At 43.0% G+C, this 20,047-nt stretch overlaps 2 protein-coding genes and 1 long non-coding RNA gene across 4 annotated transcripts in view; 1 reads left to right on the top strand and 2 right to left on the bottom strand.

Moving 5' to 3' along the window:
- The first annotated feature begins 1,236 nt into the window (after positions 1-1,236).
- On the top strand, positions 1,237-1,617 carry LOC120639960 (nucleolar protein 12-like). Its single transcript, XM_039915869.1, has one exon. The coding sequence runs from the start codon at positions 1,237-1,239 to the stop codon at positions 1,615-1,617; it is 381 nt and encodes a 126-aa protein (XP_039771803.1).
- An 11,393-nt stretch (positions 1,618-13,010) lies between these two features.
- LOC120639861 lies at positions 13,011-15,277 on the bottom strand. 2 transcript variants are annotated; one of them, XR_005661721.1, is made up of 4 exons: positions 14,748-15,277; positions 14,074-14,143; positions 13,569-13,783; positions 13,011-13,265 (listed from the first exon to the last, which is right to left on the bottom strand). It is a non-coding gene; the product is annotated as an uncharacterized LOC120639861 (long non-coding RNA). The 2 variants fall into 2 exon arrangements; XR_005661720.1 differs by having other exon boundaries at positions 13,011-13,783.
- Positions 15,278-18,177: 2,900 nt separating this feature from the next.
- Positions 18,178-20,047, bottom strand: part of LOC120639959 (3-ketoacyl-CoA synthase 6-like) — a 48,881-nt gene continuing 47,011 nt past the window's right edge. The window contains exon 2 of the mRNA XM_039915868.1: positions 18,178-19,232. Within this exon, the coding sequence (XP_039771802.1) occupies positions 18,178-19,232 (1,055 nt within the window). The remainder of the gene's footprint in view (positions 19,233-20,047) is intronic.

Below are 20,047 nucleotides of genomic sequence, written 5' to 3'. Positions count from 1 at the left end.
ACTTAGCACTTGATACTTCTTGTGTTCTATTTTTTTTACCATGATTGACTTTGTTCAATTTTCTTCTAGGCTGAGTTGATGGACCCGAACTGTGAACCTAGAGCACTAAAGGTTGATCTTCCAGTGGAAAAGCTAAACACTGCAGAGTTGTTATGTCGATTTGTTTTTGTTACATAGTTTTTTGTATATATTACTGAGTTTTGCAATTGGATATTTTTCCCAGATATTTATCCCGGTCGTTCATTCGAACCATTGGTTTTTGATTGTTATCTCCATCTTGGAGGAAAAGATATATGTTCTGGATTCATTTCCTAGTGAATCCCGGCTTCAACTGATTGTTGAAATTTACTCAAGACTAAAGCAGTATTTTCTGGATTCAAACTCAGAGTTCGATATATCCAATTACGAGTGGCCGATACTACCGGTTCAGCACCAAGGCAATAGGTTAGTCATCAGCTTTACAAAAAATAACCTTGTCAGTTCTTTGCTGCTGCTTCTTCCTCAAATTTTCTGATTGATTTCTTTTGCAGCTTTGACAGCAAATATCATGTCTTGTTGTACATAAAAGAATTTGACGACAAAAGAATGATATGTAGCATTGACAAGGTAAATACACTTTCAGTAACTATATCAGTTATATCCATACTTGCAAGAATTAATTATGCCTTAAAATTACAGGAAAAGGTGAAAAGATTTTGCAAGGAGCTTTCAACAGACCACATCTACAATGTTGACAATATTGCTGGAAAAAGTTCGCAAGATAGACCTGAAAGAAATGACGATGTTGTGTGTTTGGAGAATTACACATATACTATGGAGAAATTGAAATTTGCCATTGCAAAAGCTGACTGTAGTATAGATGACAATTATATTCACAATTTCAGTCAATACTACGGTGAAGCCAACCGAAGCGTGGAGGGGGATGTGGATGTAGAAACGAAGAAGGCTGAGGAGGAGGATGCTGAGAAGGAGCAGGAACTAGAGGAGAAGGAAGAAGAGGAGAAGGCTAAGCGGGATGGTGGTAATAAGTTAGAAAGCAAAAAGGATGAGAAGCGCGGAGCTGACCAGGAAAAAAGGAGGATGCTGAGAATGAGCAAAACAAGAGGCATGTTTTAGAAATGAAGAAAGCTGAGGAGGAGGGTACTGAGAATGAGAAGTAGCACAGCAAGGGGCAGGAAGTAGAGAAAGGAGAAGGAAGAAGAGGAGAGAGCTGAGAAGCGGGACGTGGATGTAGAAATGGATGGCGACCGAAGTGTGGAGGGGGATGTGGATTTAGAAACGAAGAAGGCTGAGGAGGAGGATGCTGAGAAGGAGCAGGAAGTAGAGGAGAAGGCTAAGCGGGATGATGGTAATAAGTTAGAAAGCAAAGAAGATGAGAAGCGCGGTGCTGACCAGGAAAAAATGGAGGATGTTGAGAATGAGCAAAGCAAGAGGCAGGTTTTAGAAATGAAGAAGGCTGAGGAGGAGGGTACTGAGAATGAGAAGGAGCACAGCAAGGGGCAGGAAGTAGAGAAGGAGAAGTTAGAAGAGGAGAGGGCTGAGAAGCGGGATGGTAATAAGTCTGAAAGCAAAGAGGATAAGAAGAGCAGACCTGACAAGAAGGTCAAAGCAAGGTAATCTTCTTCAACTTCATTAAGGCCTTCCTCACCATTCTTATTCCAACACGTGTAATTCTCTTTGAATTCATGTGTGATCAAATGATGAAAAATATTGTCCCTTTGTCCGAACTTCTTCTGGCTGAGACAATCAACACATGGGCAATACATTGTGGGCACATCCGATTTCTCATGTCCGCCTCAGCTTGAGCTAGAAAACTATTAACCCCACTTAGGAATGTCTCCCAAACTCGAGGCTGTCTATACATCCAAGCCCGATGAGCCGCCATCTACAAGTTCAACAAATAAATTGTTTTGTTGTTTTTGTTTTGGTCAAATTTCTACAATGAACCTGAAAATTTCTACACACTAGAGATGCCTACTAATTGGGAGGGGCAAATTCCATACCTTGATGAGGAAACGAGGGTGGAGCCACGCGGTTGCGGTCAGCGATGATGGTCGACGGGCGGCGCTGCTACGGTGACGACGACCACACGCGCAAAAGGAACCACAGTGTAGGCAGAGCCGGGTGTAGCCGCGTGCTTGTGCAGAGTGCCGAGCAGAGGCACCAGAGTAGGTGGCACATGAAGAAGGAGGCGCGCACAGACGAAGGAGCTAGGCAGCGATCGCTGCTGCGGAGAGCACCGCACGTAGGCGCGACGGGGAGCAGGAGCGCCGGAGCCACGCGTGGTGGCTGGAGCCAAGTGCGCGCAGCCGGAGCCAAGTGCAGCCACGATTGAGGGTTGTGGAGGAGGCGGAGGGCCCCGGGCGAGCAGAGGCACCGCCGGTGGTCGCAGTGGCGGCAGTTGTAGCGGCGAAGGACCGCTAGCGCCGCCGGCTGCCGCAGCGCGCCACTCGTGGCAAGAGCGAGAGGAGGACGATGACGCTGTTATAGTGGTCGCATCAATTATTGCTGCAATGCTCATGTCAATTATTGCTACAGTACAAGCAACGGGCGTTAAGTGGGTATATGTAACGGCCATTCACTAACGTTAGAAAAATAGAATATCGGTAACGGGCATAGTTGTCCGTTATTCATAGTTGTGCTATTCATAACGGTCATTAACCTACCATTACGGTTATTGGTTCTTTTCGTAACGGACGTTAAGAGACCGTTACTGATGATGACTTTATTTGTAACGGTAGTATTTAAGAACCGTTATGTGTAGATTCCGAGTAACGGGCACATTAAACGCCCATTACCATAGTGACTTAACAGTAACGGGCATCGTGGTGGCGTGGTCGGGCTGGGGCCTGTCAGGTTTATTGTTAACACACATTGTTTTGTGCCCGTTACTGTTGTACTTCTCTGTAACGGGCTTCTAGCGCCCGTTACCAATGCCGTGTTACCTATTTGCTATTTTCAGGTAGTGATACACCAATACCCACCTCACGTGGAGGCTCCCTCACTACTACAACAAACGTTTGCGAGGCGCTTTGAAAATAGCTCGGAGGCGGTCACGTTAAAAAACCGCCTCAGTTAATACTTGTGATTAACAGAGGCGGTCATTTTTTATTAAACGAGGCGGTTACGAAGAACCGCCTCTCAAAATCCATTAACCGAGACGGACGTCTTAAAGTGTCCGCCACGGTTAATACCAGTCTCAAGCAAGGCCCAATGAGCCCAGTTATTCAGAAGGAGTATATAATGAAATGTGCCCAACAACCAAACGTGCCCTAAGTCTCCCTCCTCACTTCCTCTTCCACCCCTGCCGCCGCACCCCTCTCTCTCTCTCTCCACCCCTACCCCTGACCTGCCCCGACGCCGGCCCTAACCCTCCCCTCCCGTCGGCCCTCCCTCCCCTCCAGAGAGGGCCCACCGCCTCCGCCCCTCTCTCCCTTCTCCCTCTCCCTGTCCCAGGGCGGCTCGGGCAGGGTAACCCACTCCTCCAGCGGGTGCGGCCGCGACGGGCGGTGCGGGCGTAGGCACGGTGGCAGCGCTCCCCTCCCCCCGAGCTCCTCCACCAGCGCGAGGCGCTCCCCTCCCTGCGGATCTGCGGCGGCGCGACGGACCAACCCTGCAGCTGCGGTGGCGCGGTCCGAGGATGAGGATGTTGCGGATCCGGCGGCCTCTTCCCCAACCTTCCTGGCGGCAGCCTCCCTCCCTCCCTCCCGGCATCCCGGCGGCCCTAGGGCCGGCGCGAGTGGATCCGCCGATGGGGCGGGGATGCGGCCCGGAGCTGGGGCGCGACGAAGTGGGGTGCGGCGGCGACGCCTGATCCGGCGAGCAGGGGCTGGATCCGGCGGCGCGAGTAGTGGCGGCGGCCTCTTCCATGGATGGGCTCGGCGGGCCCTGGATGGGTTTGGCAGGCCTGTCCACAGGCTTCCTATTTTTTTGTTTTTTTATTTTATTAACCGAGGCGGGCAGCCAACTGCCTCGGTTAATGCTGGATTAACCGTGATGGAAGATCTGAGGCGTTTGCAAAAACTACCTCGGTTAATGCTTTTTGGCCGCCTCGGTTAATGTTTTTTTGTAATAGTGCCTCGTACTTTAGATACTAGTTAGGTGCCCGTGCTAACACCACGGATTAATAGCAAGGTGGAGGCGATGCCATTTTTGTCGTGGCGACGCCGATGAAGGCGAAGCGACGGTATGCCTGCGTACCTATTAGGGTATTGATTTGGTAGGAGTGCAGCAGTAGATATCAGTCTCTGATGAACACATCCGTCTCCGCCCGCACCGTCCGAAGACGCGGCGAGCGGACTGGTCGCCAGCAGCCGGCGCGTGCTCAGTGGCTCTGCCTGTGCGCCGTGGCCTTTGCCAAGTTCCCAACGGACCATGATTGTTTTATATACACAATTTTCTGTGACTTATAAATTAGGCATCAGCACATTCCAGTTTACATATTTAACCCAAGTACAGGTATGAAGTTCCTATAGCCAGCCAAAATGCAGACTTGCATCAGAATCCAGGTCTACTGATTTGTGAACTATCTGTCCCAATCAGTATGTTCCAGGCATTCTGCACGATTTGGAACTCATCAAATTTCACTTCATAGCCCATATATATATGATAATATATCCAAGAATGTCAACGTGAAGTATATTTGGGTGGAACTCAACTTCGTATTGCACACAGAAAGCTGCTTGAGCAGCGAGCTGCATTAGGAGAAAACAGCGATATAAGAAAATGCAGAAAGAGAAAATACGATATTAGCTGTTACAAGTTTATGCACACAGCACGCGTGGCGAGAGGAGTAAGGGGGACCTTTGCGAGTCCTTTTGCTGGATATTCACCCATCAACCGAGCTGCAATCAAGTATCCTACTTGCCTCATTTGCCAGAAATGAAGTGATCGTAGGATAATCCAACCACATCTACTTGCAACGATATTATAATTGGATAAGAAAACAAAAATGAGAAATGTTAATTTACACAATCGCAAGATAAGTATTGGTCATCACTTTCACTTGTATGAGATAAAAATTTCAGTGCTGAGGATCACATGGTAGGCAACACATGAACACATATAAGGGAGCAGTAGCAATTATGTACAAGGTAGGACATTTTTGTTAGAATTGATCTCCACCAGTTGGGCCAACGGCCAACTAATCCTCTGACCTCGCGCCCTGATCGGGGACCCAACCCAAGACAAGGCTGGTGGGCCCCCGTCGCGCAGCCCTATAAAAAGAGGTGGGGATTGGCAGCTCGTATTATGAGGTTCGCCGCTGCCGACAGTATTCCCACCTCAAACCCAAGACCGATCGAGAGAGGGAGGGCTGAAGCAGCGGAAAGCTCCACCACGACCACATCATCGTCCTCTACGTCACCGACACTGACTACTGCACCACGCCGCCGTCATGTGCCTCTGCGACATCAACCCTAATGGAGGCGTCATGGAAGATGGTGGCGGGTATTAGCAAAGTTTTTTTTCCTCTGTCTAAGGTTACCCAAATCGATCTACTGCTAGGGATCCAAAAGTTGTATCTAACAATGGTATCAAGAGCTGCTCTACGGAGTGGATCAGTTTTTGGGTCGAAAAGAAGATTTCGATCAGAAATCAAAAGAAAGAAAAAAAAAGTGAGATTGGATCTCATAGTAGAGACCAAAAGAACGGATTCATCTCGAATCAAAGACAAACGGAAAGATTTTGATGCAATTGAAAAACACAGAATGGGTTTTGACCAAACCCTAACCTTAAAGGAATAGAGCAAGGGGACGCACTAGATGCTCCCACACCGCCGGCTGTGGCCGTGCGCAAGGCTGCTCAGAGGCGGTGGCGAGCCGGCACTAGATGCTCCCGCACCACCGGCTGTGGCCGTGCGCAAGGCTGCTCAGAGGCGCTGCCTTGCCGGCTCGCCACCGCCGCTAGGCGGGAAACAGACTCGAGCCCCGTGCTCGAGGGGCTGCTGCTGCGCCGCGCGCGAGTCAGGGCCCGTCAAAGGCCCGCTCGACGGCGGCGCGTTCCCCATCCGGCGAGCGCGCACGCCGGCGAGGGAGCCGTGGCAGCGCCGCCATCTCCTCCTCCGGCGTGCCACCGCTCGGGCCGCCAGTGGTGGGAGCCGCCGCTCGGAACCGAGAGAAAGGGGGAGGAAAGGAAAAGAAAGAAGCTCGAGGGTCGCTGGCCTTTGCTCCGGCTACCGGAACCCCGACGCGCCAGCGAGAGCCGCCGGCGGCGCCGCCGCTTGAGCTAAGAGAGGAAAGGGAAAATGGTTTTAGGGTTTGGGGGAGGCGGCCGACTGGTTTTTGATCACGCGAAACTCGCGGTGAACCGTCGGATCCAGCCGTCGGCTGTCGGGCTTATGGCCCAGGTGGGGCGAATGGGCTGCACAGCGCTGCACCGAGCCAAACGCTGCGCGCCTGGGCCGCGGACTCATTTTGCAAGCTGGGCCGAGTGCTGATTTTTGGACCATGGGCTATTTCCTTAGTTGGGCCACAAAGACAGTAAAGAAAGAAACTCAGTTTTATCCTTTTGAGAAACATTTCTTTATAGAATTTTGTATGGTTTGAATCTCTATTCAAATTTGAACCAACGGGATAATTTATTTTAGAGAATAATTTGTTTCCGCTGCAAAGTTTAAAGGTGTTGCTCTTAATTTTAATTCAAACAAAAGGGAGAATTAATTTTAAGAGCATGGTTAAAGAACTTGCTTTGAGTAAGTTTGTACAGTTTTATCTCTATGCAATTTTGAACCAATGAGATAAATTGTTGAGAGAGAAAATGAGTACAAAGTATTATTTTTGAAAAGAAAGAAAAGTTCCGCTAGGATAAAGAAAGAAAAAGATTTGCGTTGTTATACAGTTGCTATCTTTCAATTAAGTCAGAACCAACGAGAAGATTTAATTGGAAGAATAGCCTAAAAGTCTTAAATATTGTTTTTTTCCCCTGTGGGTAAAAGATAGAAAAGCTTCCGCTGTTTAAAGTCAAAGTTGAGCATCACTGGAATCATAAAAAAAAGATAATTCTCAAAGGAGAGAAATCTAAATTTAATTATAGTATTGTTATTTTCTGACCAATGTTGATGATAACAATATTATAATTTTTATGAGTCATAGCTTAAAGTTTAATGTCTCTGGTAAAATGTTGCATAATAGTGACCTATTTTTTCGGAATAGATAAAGGCTACTCTTAAACTAGAAAAATGTATTTTCTAGTTTGCGCTGCAATAAAGTTGATTTTCTTTTAATTAAATTCGAACCAACGGGAGGATTTAATTTTAAGGAGCGGATATAAGGTTTTAAAGCTTATTGAGTTTTCCATTCGTTAATTCTGTTTCTGCCTAACGGTGATATGGAATTAATATAAAAGATTATTCTATTTCTGCCCAACGGTGATATAGAATAGAACTTAAAGTTTTAATTGTTGTCTTTTCCGACAAAGATTTGCATGTAGTCCTTCTTGAAGGGACAAAAGAAAATGAACTGAGTACTTGCAACTCATAAAGAAAGAAGGTCACCGCAAGAGAAAGTGTATTCTCTTTAAAAAATGTCTTGAAAAGAAAAGCACTTATGGATATTGATCCAAGAAAAGAAGATAGAGCAATGAGAGATTGTTTTTTTGAGAAATGCCTCTTATGTACTCTCTGTCAAGTAGAATTCATTTTGAGTTCATTCAAAGTTGTGACAAGGCAATACATGTTTAATTTGACCAATGTCGGATTAAGCATGTGTGTCATGGAATATTCAGATTTATTTCTGAATTTGATATGAACCGATCCAGACATTTTTGTTTGGAAAAGTATGAAATAATCCACATGACGGGGTAAAGTTGCCCACATGACGGGGTAAAGTTGGCATAGTACTAATCCTGCATGGCGGGAAAAAGTTGTGATGACTCATGTGCTGGTTTATCCCACACTGGGAGAAAAGTTTGGAGTAGCTTTGCTATTCTAGAATTGATCCGGCACTTCTATTGTGTCACAGTGATTAAGCACTCAACGAGTTTAAGAAGAATAGAAAGTTACATATGAACCTCAAGACGAGAAAGATATGCGAGCGTGACTTGCTAAAGTACTGGTAGTAAAGGACTCTGTTGAGTTCGTGAAGTGAAATGAGGAAAAAGTACTGCCATATCGAATAAAGGACTCTATTGAGTTCTCAAAGTAAAATGAGTTAAAGGTACTCCCATACGAAGTAATAAATTACTTGATTCTGCATGTCGTGATCATGTGGATGAAGTAAGTAATAAAAGTTTCCTCATTCACGAAAGTTGTGAATAGTTTTCAAAATTGTGGCAAAAAAGTTCAAGCCACATTTCGAGGGGGAGAAATATGAGACAGTTTAGAAAGATACTCCCCTGTAATATGCATTGAAAGCAAGAGATGATCTATTAAAATTGAATGTGACCGTCAGGGGGAGTACAACGGTCACTATACTGATACCCCTATGTAAAGAAATGGCTAAATTCCAGTATTTATGCTGGACGATCTATCAAAGATAGTAAAATAGTGCTTACAGAGCACATATAAAGGTTTTAACAGATGGAACCCAAATAAAGGTATTTACTGATACACTATATTTCAAAAGATGGCAAAATCTGGGGGAGTATGGTATGTAGAGACCTAAGACTTGAAGAGAAGTAGAAATGCGTGTCCACTTCAATGATTCAAGAACAAAAGTTTCTCATGCCTATTGATGTTGCATACAACATCTATTGTTAGCTGTCAAATAAAATGAATAATATAAAGAATGATCTAGCTATGCAGGACCTTGTCAATCCATTGCCATTTGGCAAAAGGAGCAACAGCAGCCCTATACAAAGTAAAGAAAATCAAATGGAGGTTGTTCACCTCATTTGAGGAGGTCACAAAAAATAATTCCACGGGTTAAGACCATGGAAGAAAGAAATGATTCCTAAAAGAGCCATCACAGTAGGTTATAATGGACCTACAAAAGGCAATGTGACTTTAGAGGGAATGTTTAAAGATATAAATCAAAATTTGTGACAAAAGTTTTAGTCAAAGAGAAGAAAGAACATACAGGATACCACAATGGTAAATTCATTTATGGATTGAAGAAAGCCACGAGACGGTGGTATCTAAAGTTTAAATGAAACAGTATGAAATTTTGGGTTTTCCAAAAGATTGAGGAGGACAATAGCTTTTAAGGAAAAGTTAAAGAATAGGGAATTTAATTTCCACTTCTTAAATGAAGATAACATCCTACTTTCTAATGGTGGTGTTAATATACTGTTATAGATAAAGAATTATTGTCCTCAAATTTTGATCTCGGTGATGAGTTTTTCATTCTACGGATTGAGACTCATCGAGATAAAAGAAAGGGGTATTATGATTATCACAAAGGCATACTCAGAAAAGATTCTAAAGAAATGAAGTATGCAAAAGAGTAAACCTATGCCTGTTCCTATCGTCAAGGGTAATGGTTTTGGGAATCTTAATGTTCCAGGAATCAATGTGAAACAGAAATAGTCCCATATGCTTCAGCTGTTGGAAGCTTTATAAGCGCGCAAGTAAAGAACCTACCCTGACTTAGTTTGTGTATCCGGGTTATTTTGGCAAAAGTACATTCCAGAGATAGATCACTGGAATTGAAATTGAGAATGTTGGCCTCATGCTAAGTTGGAAAGATCAAGTACTCTCAAAAGGTTGTGAGTACAAAAGTAGAACTTGTGAAATATGTAGCGAAATCCACAATTGTCGCCAACTTTCACATTTGTAGGTTTTGTGTGGAAAAGCTCCAAAACAAAGCAATTATAATTAATGTGATGCAAAGATATAGTATAGCATGATACGAGGCCGAGGGACAGGCAAAATGGTTAAGGGAACCTGTACCCGGAGTTGATAATGGTTGACAACAGCAATAACCATTAAAGTAGTTTGCTCCTATAACAACGAGTCAAGTGTGGTGCCAAACACATTGACACAAAGTTATACGTTGTAAAAGAGAAAGTCCGGAATCATGATGAAATGCATTGTGAGTATAAATGACATAAAGTGTTTGCGGATCCGCTTACTAAAGGCTTGCCGCCCAGTGTGTACAGAGAACACATAGTCGACATGGGTTTATGGTATAGCCTATATTTTCCGGACAATAAAGGGCCCAAAGCTAAAGAATTTATTTCAGAACAGAGACGTGTATTGTAGTTGTTGAATCTATCGGCAATTGACCGTGACGATGAAACTACTCTATTCATTAATCTGTGATGAAATATGAAAAGAAATAAAAGATATAAAGTTAAAAGTATAAGGTGAGATCAAGGGGGAGAATGTTAGAATTGATCTCCACCAGTTGGCCCAACGGCCAACTAATCCTTTGACCTCGCGCCCTGATCGGGGGCCCAGCCCAAGACAAGGCTGGTGGGCCCCCGTTGCGCAGCCCTATAAAGAGAGGTGGGGATTGGCAGCTCGTATTATGAGGTTCGCCGCTGCCGCCAGTATTCCCACCTCAAACCCCTAGACCGATCGAGAGAGGGAGGGCTGAAGCGGCGGGAAGCTCCACCACGACCACATCATCGTCCTCTACGTCACCGACACCGACTACTGCACCACGCCGCCGTCATGTGCCTCTGCGTCGTCAACCCTAATGGAGGCGTCATGGAAGATGGTGGCGGGTATTAGCAAAGTTTTTTTCTCCTCTGTTTAAGTTTACCCAGATCGATCTACTCCTAGGGATCCAAAAGTTGTATCTAACAATTTTCAGTGGCACCCGCACCCAATTTCTCTTTAGCTAGTGAGTATCATCATAGCCTCCATCCCAACTGGAAACATGAAGCTGCCATTTGGGACTCGGAAATAGCATCATCATCGATTTAATAATCTTGGGATGACATTATCATAACACAGAGAAGTCAATAATATCCGGAATATAATCTGGAATGCAAACTCACATTATAGACCGAAAAATAACAGCTGCAGTTAAGCCTAGATTATACTCACCATTGATTACCAGTTGAGCATGTCCTCGTAGACTATATTCTTGGCGCTCTTCTCAGTGGGGTGCAATTGCTTGTTTGGTTTAGCAAAAATCCTTTTTGTAGCAAAAACCCTGCAGCATGTGCTCGCCGCTGCTGGCCGCGCCCCTCGCCGCCCCCACAGCACGCGCCTGCTTGAGCCGCGGCTGCCATCGCCGCCACAGCACGTGGGTGGCTCGCGAGGAGAGCACCCGTGGATCTCGATTGGATCGAGAGGAAGGCTAGGCCCTGTCAGGAGAGAGCGAGGAAGCGAGGAGGAGGGCCTGAGGAGGAGAGGTGGCGTTGGAGGGATTGGAACAGAAAAAAAAAGAAAAAAAGTTGTTGTGGGTTGCGATAAATGATGAGAATAGTACTTTTAATAAGGAAAATGGCTTAGACAGGGGAATATTTTATCACATCTTTTGTTTTATGCAGTTGCATATGTGCTTAGACAGGAAAATGGCTTAGACAGGAGAATAGTACCAAACAAAGGTTTAATCGAAGCCTCCATGCCTATTTGTATCGGAGATATCGTGTACCTTTAATATGCTGATGCTACGTTTTGTTTTCCCTACAGTGATATTGAGAAAACTACTAATATTTAATGGAAGATGTCTTGTTTTGAACAGTTCTGAAGTGTAACCATCAACCACAATAAAAGTGACCTCGTGCCTATAGAGCTAGATTGGGAAGGGCTCATTGGCCAGTTTCCTTTCAGGGGGTGCTCCTTTGCATTCTAGAAAACTTTGAAAAGATATTCAACAAATAGTCAATAAAATCATAAATGTGTAACACACAGCTATTTTTGATGTTGGTTGTCATACTATCAATGCAGCAGTACAGAGAAGTGAACAATAAATGGCCATTACTATATCTTATGTTATCACGGAAATGTTTGGCATCAGAAGAATCTGATCTTCACCAGGCGGCATGAGTTCAGGTGGTGTATTTTGGATGGTCAAACTAATCTTTCCCTCACGGCAACCGTTACTTTTGACTCATCCTCAATCTTCTTGGCATTGCAAAATTCACAATTTTTGACAATCTTCAGCATGCATGTGGGCACTTTGGTGTATGTTGCTATGGACATGGTCGTACAGATCTGGGAAGTTAGGACCCTTATCAAAGGCACTGTTGTCCTCTAAATTGATCTTGATGTCCACGCCACCTCCTCATTTGCACAATTTTATCTCCAAGGGGTCAGACACAGATTTACAAGATGATGGAAACAGATGCAAACTAACAAAAGTACTTTGACCAAACATTTAGTATTCCTCATTCACATTATCTATAAATTAATATGGTTTCATCACCACCTTCATTGACTGTATTGCAGGCACTGTAGTGGTGGCCTCTTTGTGAGGTTGAAGAAAGATTTTCAGACAATAACCATACTCGGTTTAACATTTTTGTATGTAATAATCTAGAAAGATTTTGGATCCTAACATTTGCAATTTGTCATAACATGAACTATGGATGTGCCAAGTTTCAACATTTTTGAAACTTTAAAGTAAGTTTTGAAAGAATTTTCAAATTTTTAACTTTTAGCCTATTTTCACCCTGCCATGTCCCCATCAAATAAAGGTCAATGCTATTCCTTGATCATCAGAAAACGGCCTTTTTTCGTGGGAAGAAGAATCACTACTACAGAACAAGGTTTTAGTAACACCAACTTACGTTACAATAGCTCAATAAATGTGTTACTATGTTTCCTAGTAACACATCTTGTTAGTGTCACTATATGCGATGTTACTATAGCCTAATCTATTGGAACAAAATACATGTGTTGTTTTATATCCCAAAAAATATTACTAATTTGTAACACAATTAGTGATCTAGTGGAACACTTCTCAAGTGTTACATCTTTATCTTTTGAGACATATCTTTTTAGCTTTAGCAACACTTCCACATTATGATAGAGAACATAGTTTTGAAAAAGGAACATATGGTTCGTAACACTTCTTTTACATATTGTAACACATTCAAATTTTCAAATAAAAATAGCATTATTACACATTGCATATAGCAAGTAATGTTGACACTATTTTCTTGGAGTAAACATGACATTTTGCACAATCACACAAAATTATAATTTTCAATAATCACAAGAAGGTACATTGATTGTAGAAAGGAATTGAATGTATATAGTATACATAAAAGTATATTTGTACAGAGAAAATATACATTGTAGTGGTGTACAAAGTCTGTATCAGTGAAAATAAAAAATTAAGCATCAGTATCAAGAAATTCTAATATTCATTATTTCTTGATCCATTCTTGAATGCATACAAACATAAGAATTCAATCATTGTCATTTCAACCTGCATTCACAAATATAGCTTTAATATGTATCAATTCAAACTATGTAGAAAAATTAAGCTACTTGTAATATTACATATTAAAAAATCAACTATATCATACACAACTCGAAGGCTATGCAACTAATACCCCTTTAGCACGATCAACAGGTGATCGACTATATTATATATTAAGAAATTTGAAAAAAATATCAAACTTAATATAATACCTCCCCAGCCATGCTGATATCATTGTTCATATAAGTAGAGTTAGTCAATCTCCATGTGGCACTAGATAGAAAGTAGAATAGTGGTACTCATATTTACCATGTCATTTGAAGGAAGGCTGACTGAAATTCGAGGTAACCTTTTGCTGAGAGGCAAATCTGAAAGATGTTCCTTATGTGAGAGTAAGACTTAAGTTCGGTCTAATCTATTTTCAATGATACCCATGACATTATGTGTTTCTGTTTGGTACTCAGTACACCCAAAGGTTGTTACTTCTCCAATGACCATATAAGACATCCCCCATGAAATAAAACCTGCATTGACAGGAATGGCTGAAATATCTTTTCTCAAACATGGTAACTGTACAGTCATGTAGCAGGCAGTATGGAGAAAACATTTTGATCTAACTATTTTAAGGGATACTTAAATTTTGGATAAAAAGGTTTCAACGAATACTGCAAAAAAACATTGAGTAAGCACGACATGTATAACTGAAGCACATGTATAAGATTTAACTGAATGTAACAGCTAGTTCGCATAATCAAGCATTCATAAGCAGGTAATCCACCCTTCTAAAAAGGGAGAAAAGACGGACAGGTAGTACCTCAGGGTAGGGGGCATTCATTCTGGTAATGGAAAATGATTTCTTGTGTGCGCTGATCTGTGGCATACACCTAGTTACACGATAGAAAGGCCATGACCAGAAGTGAAAATGATAATACAACTGAACCAACATGCTACAATGGACGGTACAACTGAAAATGCAAAGATTAATTTCTGAAACCTGGTCATCGTAATTTCTAAAAGCTGGTTGAGAATAATCACAAGAGATTATACACTCAAAAGTAGGAGCACAACCATTATTATATTACAGCGTAAGAGCATCTCTATTACTCTCCCAATAATCATTTCCCAATAACTAGAATTGGGAGATATCCCAATACCAAATTTAGGACTATTGGGGGAGTTACCTTCGCGGTCTCCAAATAAATCTTTTCCCAATAATCCATATTCTATTTTCTCCATGCACATGCACATAAACACAATGAATATAGGAAATTATTCTATCTCATTCAGTATGGAGAGAGCTCCCTGAAGCAAAACATTTATCACCAAGAACACAAGAAGATACAAACAGTTTGGACCACAAGCTAACCATAATTCCTAATTTTTCACCTGTCCTTGTATGCAAACACATGCGACAAACAATTCAGGTAAATGATAATACAGTGGCTGGACGTGCAGGTCAGAAAATAGCAGCTTTGGTGTACGGTATACCTTGGGGCATTTCATCAAACATGTTGAGCCCGTCATCTGTGTTGACCTCGCCAGAATTTTCGAAGGCCATGGTGGACGGGGGCAGGACGGTAGGAGGGAGAGGAGGTGTTGTGGCCTCCGTGGATGCTGTTCCGCTCGCCTGTGAAGTCGCCAGAGGGCCCGTCCGCGTCGGCCCAGAGCACCTCTCCGGAGGTGCCACTGAGGTCGGGACGTCGGGCTAGGCATCACCACCGTGACGAGCAAGCCCAAGGCCCCGCCGCCGAGGATGCTGGAAGTGCCACTGTCGTGGGTCGCACAGGTGCTTGCGGTTGTGGATCCACGAGCATGGCTGCAGCCCGGCGGCCGTCCATCAATCCATCGGGGAGCGGGCGGGCGGTTATCAGCGGCAGCGATCAACCAGAGGGGGAGGACTCGCAGGTGTAAAGGGCCTCATGCGGGCTTGGTTGCGGCGGCGGCGGCGGCCGCGCTGCAGAGCGGGATGTGATGCAGATCGAGAGGGATGTGTGGCCAAGCCAGAGCAGTTGCAGCAATTTGATAAGCATTTACTCAATTTTAAATTTCTCTTAGTTTCCATCATAGTGTTATCATAATGTATTTACTTAATTATAAAAAATAGATACTTTCAGGGCCGACCGATTATCAGAACAACTTCGATCATATTTTTTAGTGTTAAATTTGAATAAAATATTTTAAATATAAGTATGTAGGTGAATGGTCCCACCAAAAAAAATATTACCTTTATTCACAAAATAACAAACGTGACTAGTTTGAGTGATGTAAACATTCGTGCCCATATATCGTTCAACTCATACTTCTCCCAAGTTTTATTTTGGAAATTTAAATAGTAATCACACTCATCAACTAATTTTTTGAAGAAAAAAATAAAATGCTGCAAAGGACTTGTGGCTATGTGTCTTACGAGTAGGACTATTGGCACACCAATGCCTCAACATTAATTTAGTAATTTTTTGGAAACATCAATTTAAATAATAACCTATTTTTAAAATACAACAATTTGGTAAAGATTTCCAAATTTTAGTAATAAAGGCACTAACATATCAGTGATCGATTTAACTCTCACAACCCATCATATAGTTAAGTGTCTATTTTTACTCTGTTGCGTAATCACTGTTCATCCGTGCCTGTGAAATTGGAGCCTAGCATAGATCAGTCATCCATGCACGATAACTTTTCATAGAGACTATTCTTGTTCGAAAATTAATAGCTATCCGTAGAGACTTGTATATGGAAATTATTGGGTTTGCGAAAAGACCTACGATTTTTTAATTGAAAAGCTTTTGACTTGATGTGGTTTTGACATTTAAATAGTTGATCAAAATTTAAGAAAATAGAAGCTAAAATAAATAAAACTCCATATAATTGAGCAAAAGATATATAGGTGGGATGGTAAGAATGGATCATGTGAGGAGAGAGGTTGTAGGTTCAAATCCTAGAACTAGAAATAACGTGTGTTTTCTTTTTGGCCAATTTTTTCTTTTTTTCTAACAAAAATGGTGCTGACACGCAACAATGTAATATTGTTACTCTCCATGCTGACTTGCAACAAGTCTTAATAAAGATATCCTTACACATGCTAGCCCAGCAGTAGGTATGGATAACATGCACTATAAGTGTTAGTCGCATTGATCAAGGATTGTAGTAATAACTAGTCTTTATTATTAATAAAAAATATTTTTCATATGTGTTTGCCTTTATGATATTACCTAGAAATTAAAGCCAGATGTAAGATATGAATGTTTCCTTGTAACATTACAGATGTATCATTATTTTGTGTTACTATATAAGAAATGTGTCTATGCAGGTTTTTACATCTTTTTGTGTTACAAGATAGTACCGTCTTTGTAATACTTTAGGTGTAACATTAGTTTTGTGTTACTACAATCTTTATCAGTAACACAACTTTACAAACCAAACACTATGTGTTACTAGATTTGTCGGAACACTTAATTTTGTGTTACTGTAAAACTTCTTTGTAACATATTGACTTATGTGTTATAAGTGTGTGTTACAATATCTATGCTTTGTAGTAGTGAATAGCAATCAAATAATGGGAGGTTCATTTTGTAGAGTGCAGTGTCAGCCCATAAAATTATTCATGAGGCTACTAGCTAGAAGTAAAAGTAGGGCATTCGTGCTAAAACTGGGTTAAATACAAGGGGTGCGTTTGGTATAGCTTGCTGTAGCTGCTGCACCAAACCAGGTAGAAGTAACTGTAGGAAATGGAACAGGCTGAATAAGCATAGTTTGAGATGAAGAAATGCTGATCTGGAGCTCCAGTTATAATGTAAAAATTGATACTGAATTTGTTGCCCCTTTCATTATGTATGACATGTGTGTCAATGGCACATGTGACCATTTGAATCAATGGCATGGGGGCCAGATCATCAAATGAAGGAAGCACATTTAAATTACGGATTGCCAATATATATGCACAAGGCTCAATTATAAATGCGTCATTTGCTTGAATTAATGGGAATAAATGACATACTACATGTTTTGAATGTTCAAACAGTGTCACAAGTTGGTTCTTCATTGGAATTCAATCATGTTCCCACACAAAGCTCATCACCGCCAGTTCGAAACTCCCATCACCGTCGGGCCTGGCAGCACCTTTGGTCCTGGTTGGTGTTCTCAACCGGGACCAAAGGTACTCTTTTGTCCCAGGTCCCTAACCCGGGCTGACAGCCCCCCCCCCCCTTGTCCCGCCTTGGCGGTCCCGGTTGGGAATCCGGGACAACAGGGGTTTTCCAACCGGGACAAACCACCTGTTCTGTTGTAGTGACAGGTTTCCAAACCGATGGAGTGTCATACGTGATGGCTCCATCTGCTCGACTGCCAAACCAAGGCTGTGCTGAACCTTGTCGATCACTGATCGTCCCCGGGTGGATACACAAGTCCTGGACTGCTTAAAGACATGGTTTATTTCAGCCACCACTTCCATACAAGATGGTAGACTTCCCCATAGTGCAATATGTATGCTGATGATACCTTAATAGTCATGAAAGTTGACACATCACAACTCATGCGCCTCAAAGATCTTCTACAAAAGTTTGCTAAATCCACTAGTCTGAAAATTAATTATAGAAAGTCTAATCTGATTCCAATAAACGTTTCTTTTGGAAGAACATACAACAGCTAGCTGATTCTTTTGGTTGTGCTATTGGTGCTCCCTTTCACATATTTGGGGCTGCCCTTTGTATACTCAACCATACACGCTACGTAGGTATAGATATAAGCCAGACACTATAAAAGACCAAACTGAGTACAAGTTTGAATACTAGTCACCTAACACAGTTACATAAATGACGCAAGCCATGCATGCATTAGAAGGCTAGAACCAGTGCTTATGATTATTAATATTGCCATAGTAGCAATAACACTTCCATTATTTATTTTCTTGCCTTTTTTTTCACGAGACAGTATTCAAAGCTTCTGTGGGGGTAGCCACTGGGTATCTATAGATGCAGCTAGCCCACGCCTTGTCCACCTCTGCTGGTCGGATGCAGTCCCAAACAGCGCTATTGGACTTGAAGCCAGAGCTAATGCCAAGCATCCACACCCGGTCACCCTTGCGCATTCGACCCTTAGCCTCGATGTAAGCCAACTCATACCAAATTGTGCTGCTAGACATGTTTCCAAACCGATGGAGTGTCATACGCGTCGGCTCCATCTGCTCGTCTGACAAACCAAGGCTGTGCTGAACCTTGTCGATCATTGGTCGTCCCCCGGGGTGGATACACCAGTGCTGGACTGCTTTTCGGAAGTCTGGATGGTATTGCTTGACCCGTCCATTGGAATACTTTATCATGATGAGAAACAGTTTGTAAAATAGTTGAACTGAATGTGGAAGAACTAGTGGCCCAATGGCAGTGAAGTTGGCCTTCAATGCAGCGGTAGCTAAGATGTTTCTAGATATATTCATGCCTAGCGTGCCATCAACATCTTCTTCGTGAAAGATGCAGTGGTAAGAACTGTCATCAGCACATGTGGTGGTCCGGACCAGGTGTGCGATCCGAAACCGCGCCATAGACTTGGATGTAGATAGCAGCACAGCTGTGCCGCCCATGCGGAAGAGGATGTTGGTAACTTGCATGCTAGTGTTCTTTCCCTTGTAGAAGTTGGGCGTTATGGTCTCTGTAGACACAACCAGAGCGTGAGCACCATGCTGTGCTGCTGGTCGAACTCGAAGGAGGTCTCTTGCAAGCCCCACCGAGATTAATCCAGCACTGCAACCCACCCCAGATAAGGTCACATTGTGGATGTCATCTCGAAGCTTATATCGGTTCAGGATCATGTCACCCAAGGATGGAACTGGTGAAAAGACACTGCAGTTGACAACTAGTATATTGATGGTGCTGGGAGCTATGCCTGTTTTTTCTAGTAGGTCATCGATTGCCGAGAAAATGACAAGCTCTGCCACGGCACGGGCGTCATCTAAGCTGCTAGAGGGTGGAATGTACCGGACTGCCAGAGGAAGGCTTCACTGATACAAAACAGGCTTTGTTCCAGGCCATTTGTCCCGACAGTCTTTGGACCCGGGACAATAGGTGGCTTTTGTCCCGGGTCCAACGGCTAGCCGGGCCAGCGGGGGGACAGGGGCCTTTTGTCCCGGTTAGAGACACCAACCGGGACAAAATGGGGGCCTTTTGTCTCGGTTGGTGGTTCCAACCGGGACAAAAGGCCCGCGTAGCCTTTTGTCTTGGTTGGAACCGCCAACCGGGACACAAAAGGCTACGCGGGCCTTTTGTCCCGGTTGGAACCACCAACCGGGACAAAAGTCCCCCCTTTTGTCCCGGTTGGTGCCTCCAACCGGGACAAAAGGCCTTGGGCCCCTTATCCCCTTCCCTCCCCCCCTGCCCGAGCCATTCAGCTCACTTGTTTTCTTGCTATTCTTGGCTCGGGATAGAGGAGTTCTTGCTCATTTCTTCACCACATTTGTGAAGATCTTTGATTCCCCGTCCATCCATCGGCGCTAATGGTTTGGAGCTTGTTTTTCTCTTCTTCCTTGGCTTGTATAGCTCATTTCATGCTTTAGAAATAGAGAAAATGTGTAGCTAGCTCATTTCTTGGACATTTAGCTAGCTAGATTGCATATGTAGGTGTGATTTTCTTTTAGATTTAGATGAGTATGTGGATAGTACAAATTTTTAGAATGAGTGTAGACACTTCATGTGATGCACTTGTATATATGACCATATTGTGGATAGTTGATTTTTTTATTTATGAATGAATTAATGAAATGAGTATATTATAGAATTTTTTGTATTATGAATGGATTA

Source organism: Panicum virgatum, chromosome 7K, assembly GCF_016808335.1.
Source record: "Panicum virgatum strain AP13 chromosome 7K, P.virgatum_v5, whole genome shotgun sequence".
Lineage (NCBI taxonomy): Eukaryota > Viridiplantae > Streptophyta > Magnoliopsida > Poales > Poaceae > Panicum > Panicum virgatum.
The sequence above is the reverse complement of the archived record's forward strand: the minus strand, read 5'-3'. Positions and strand labels throughout refer to the sequence as shown.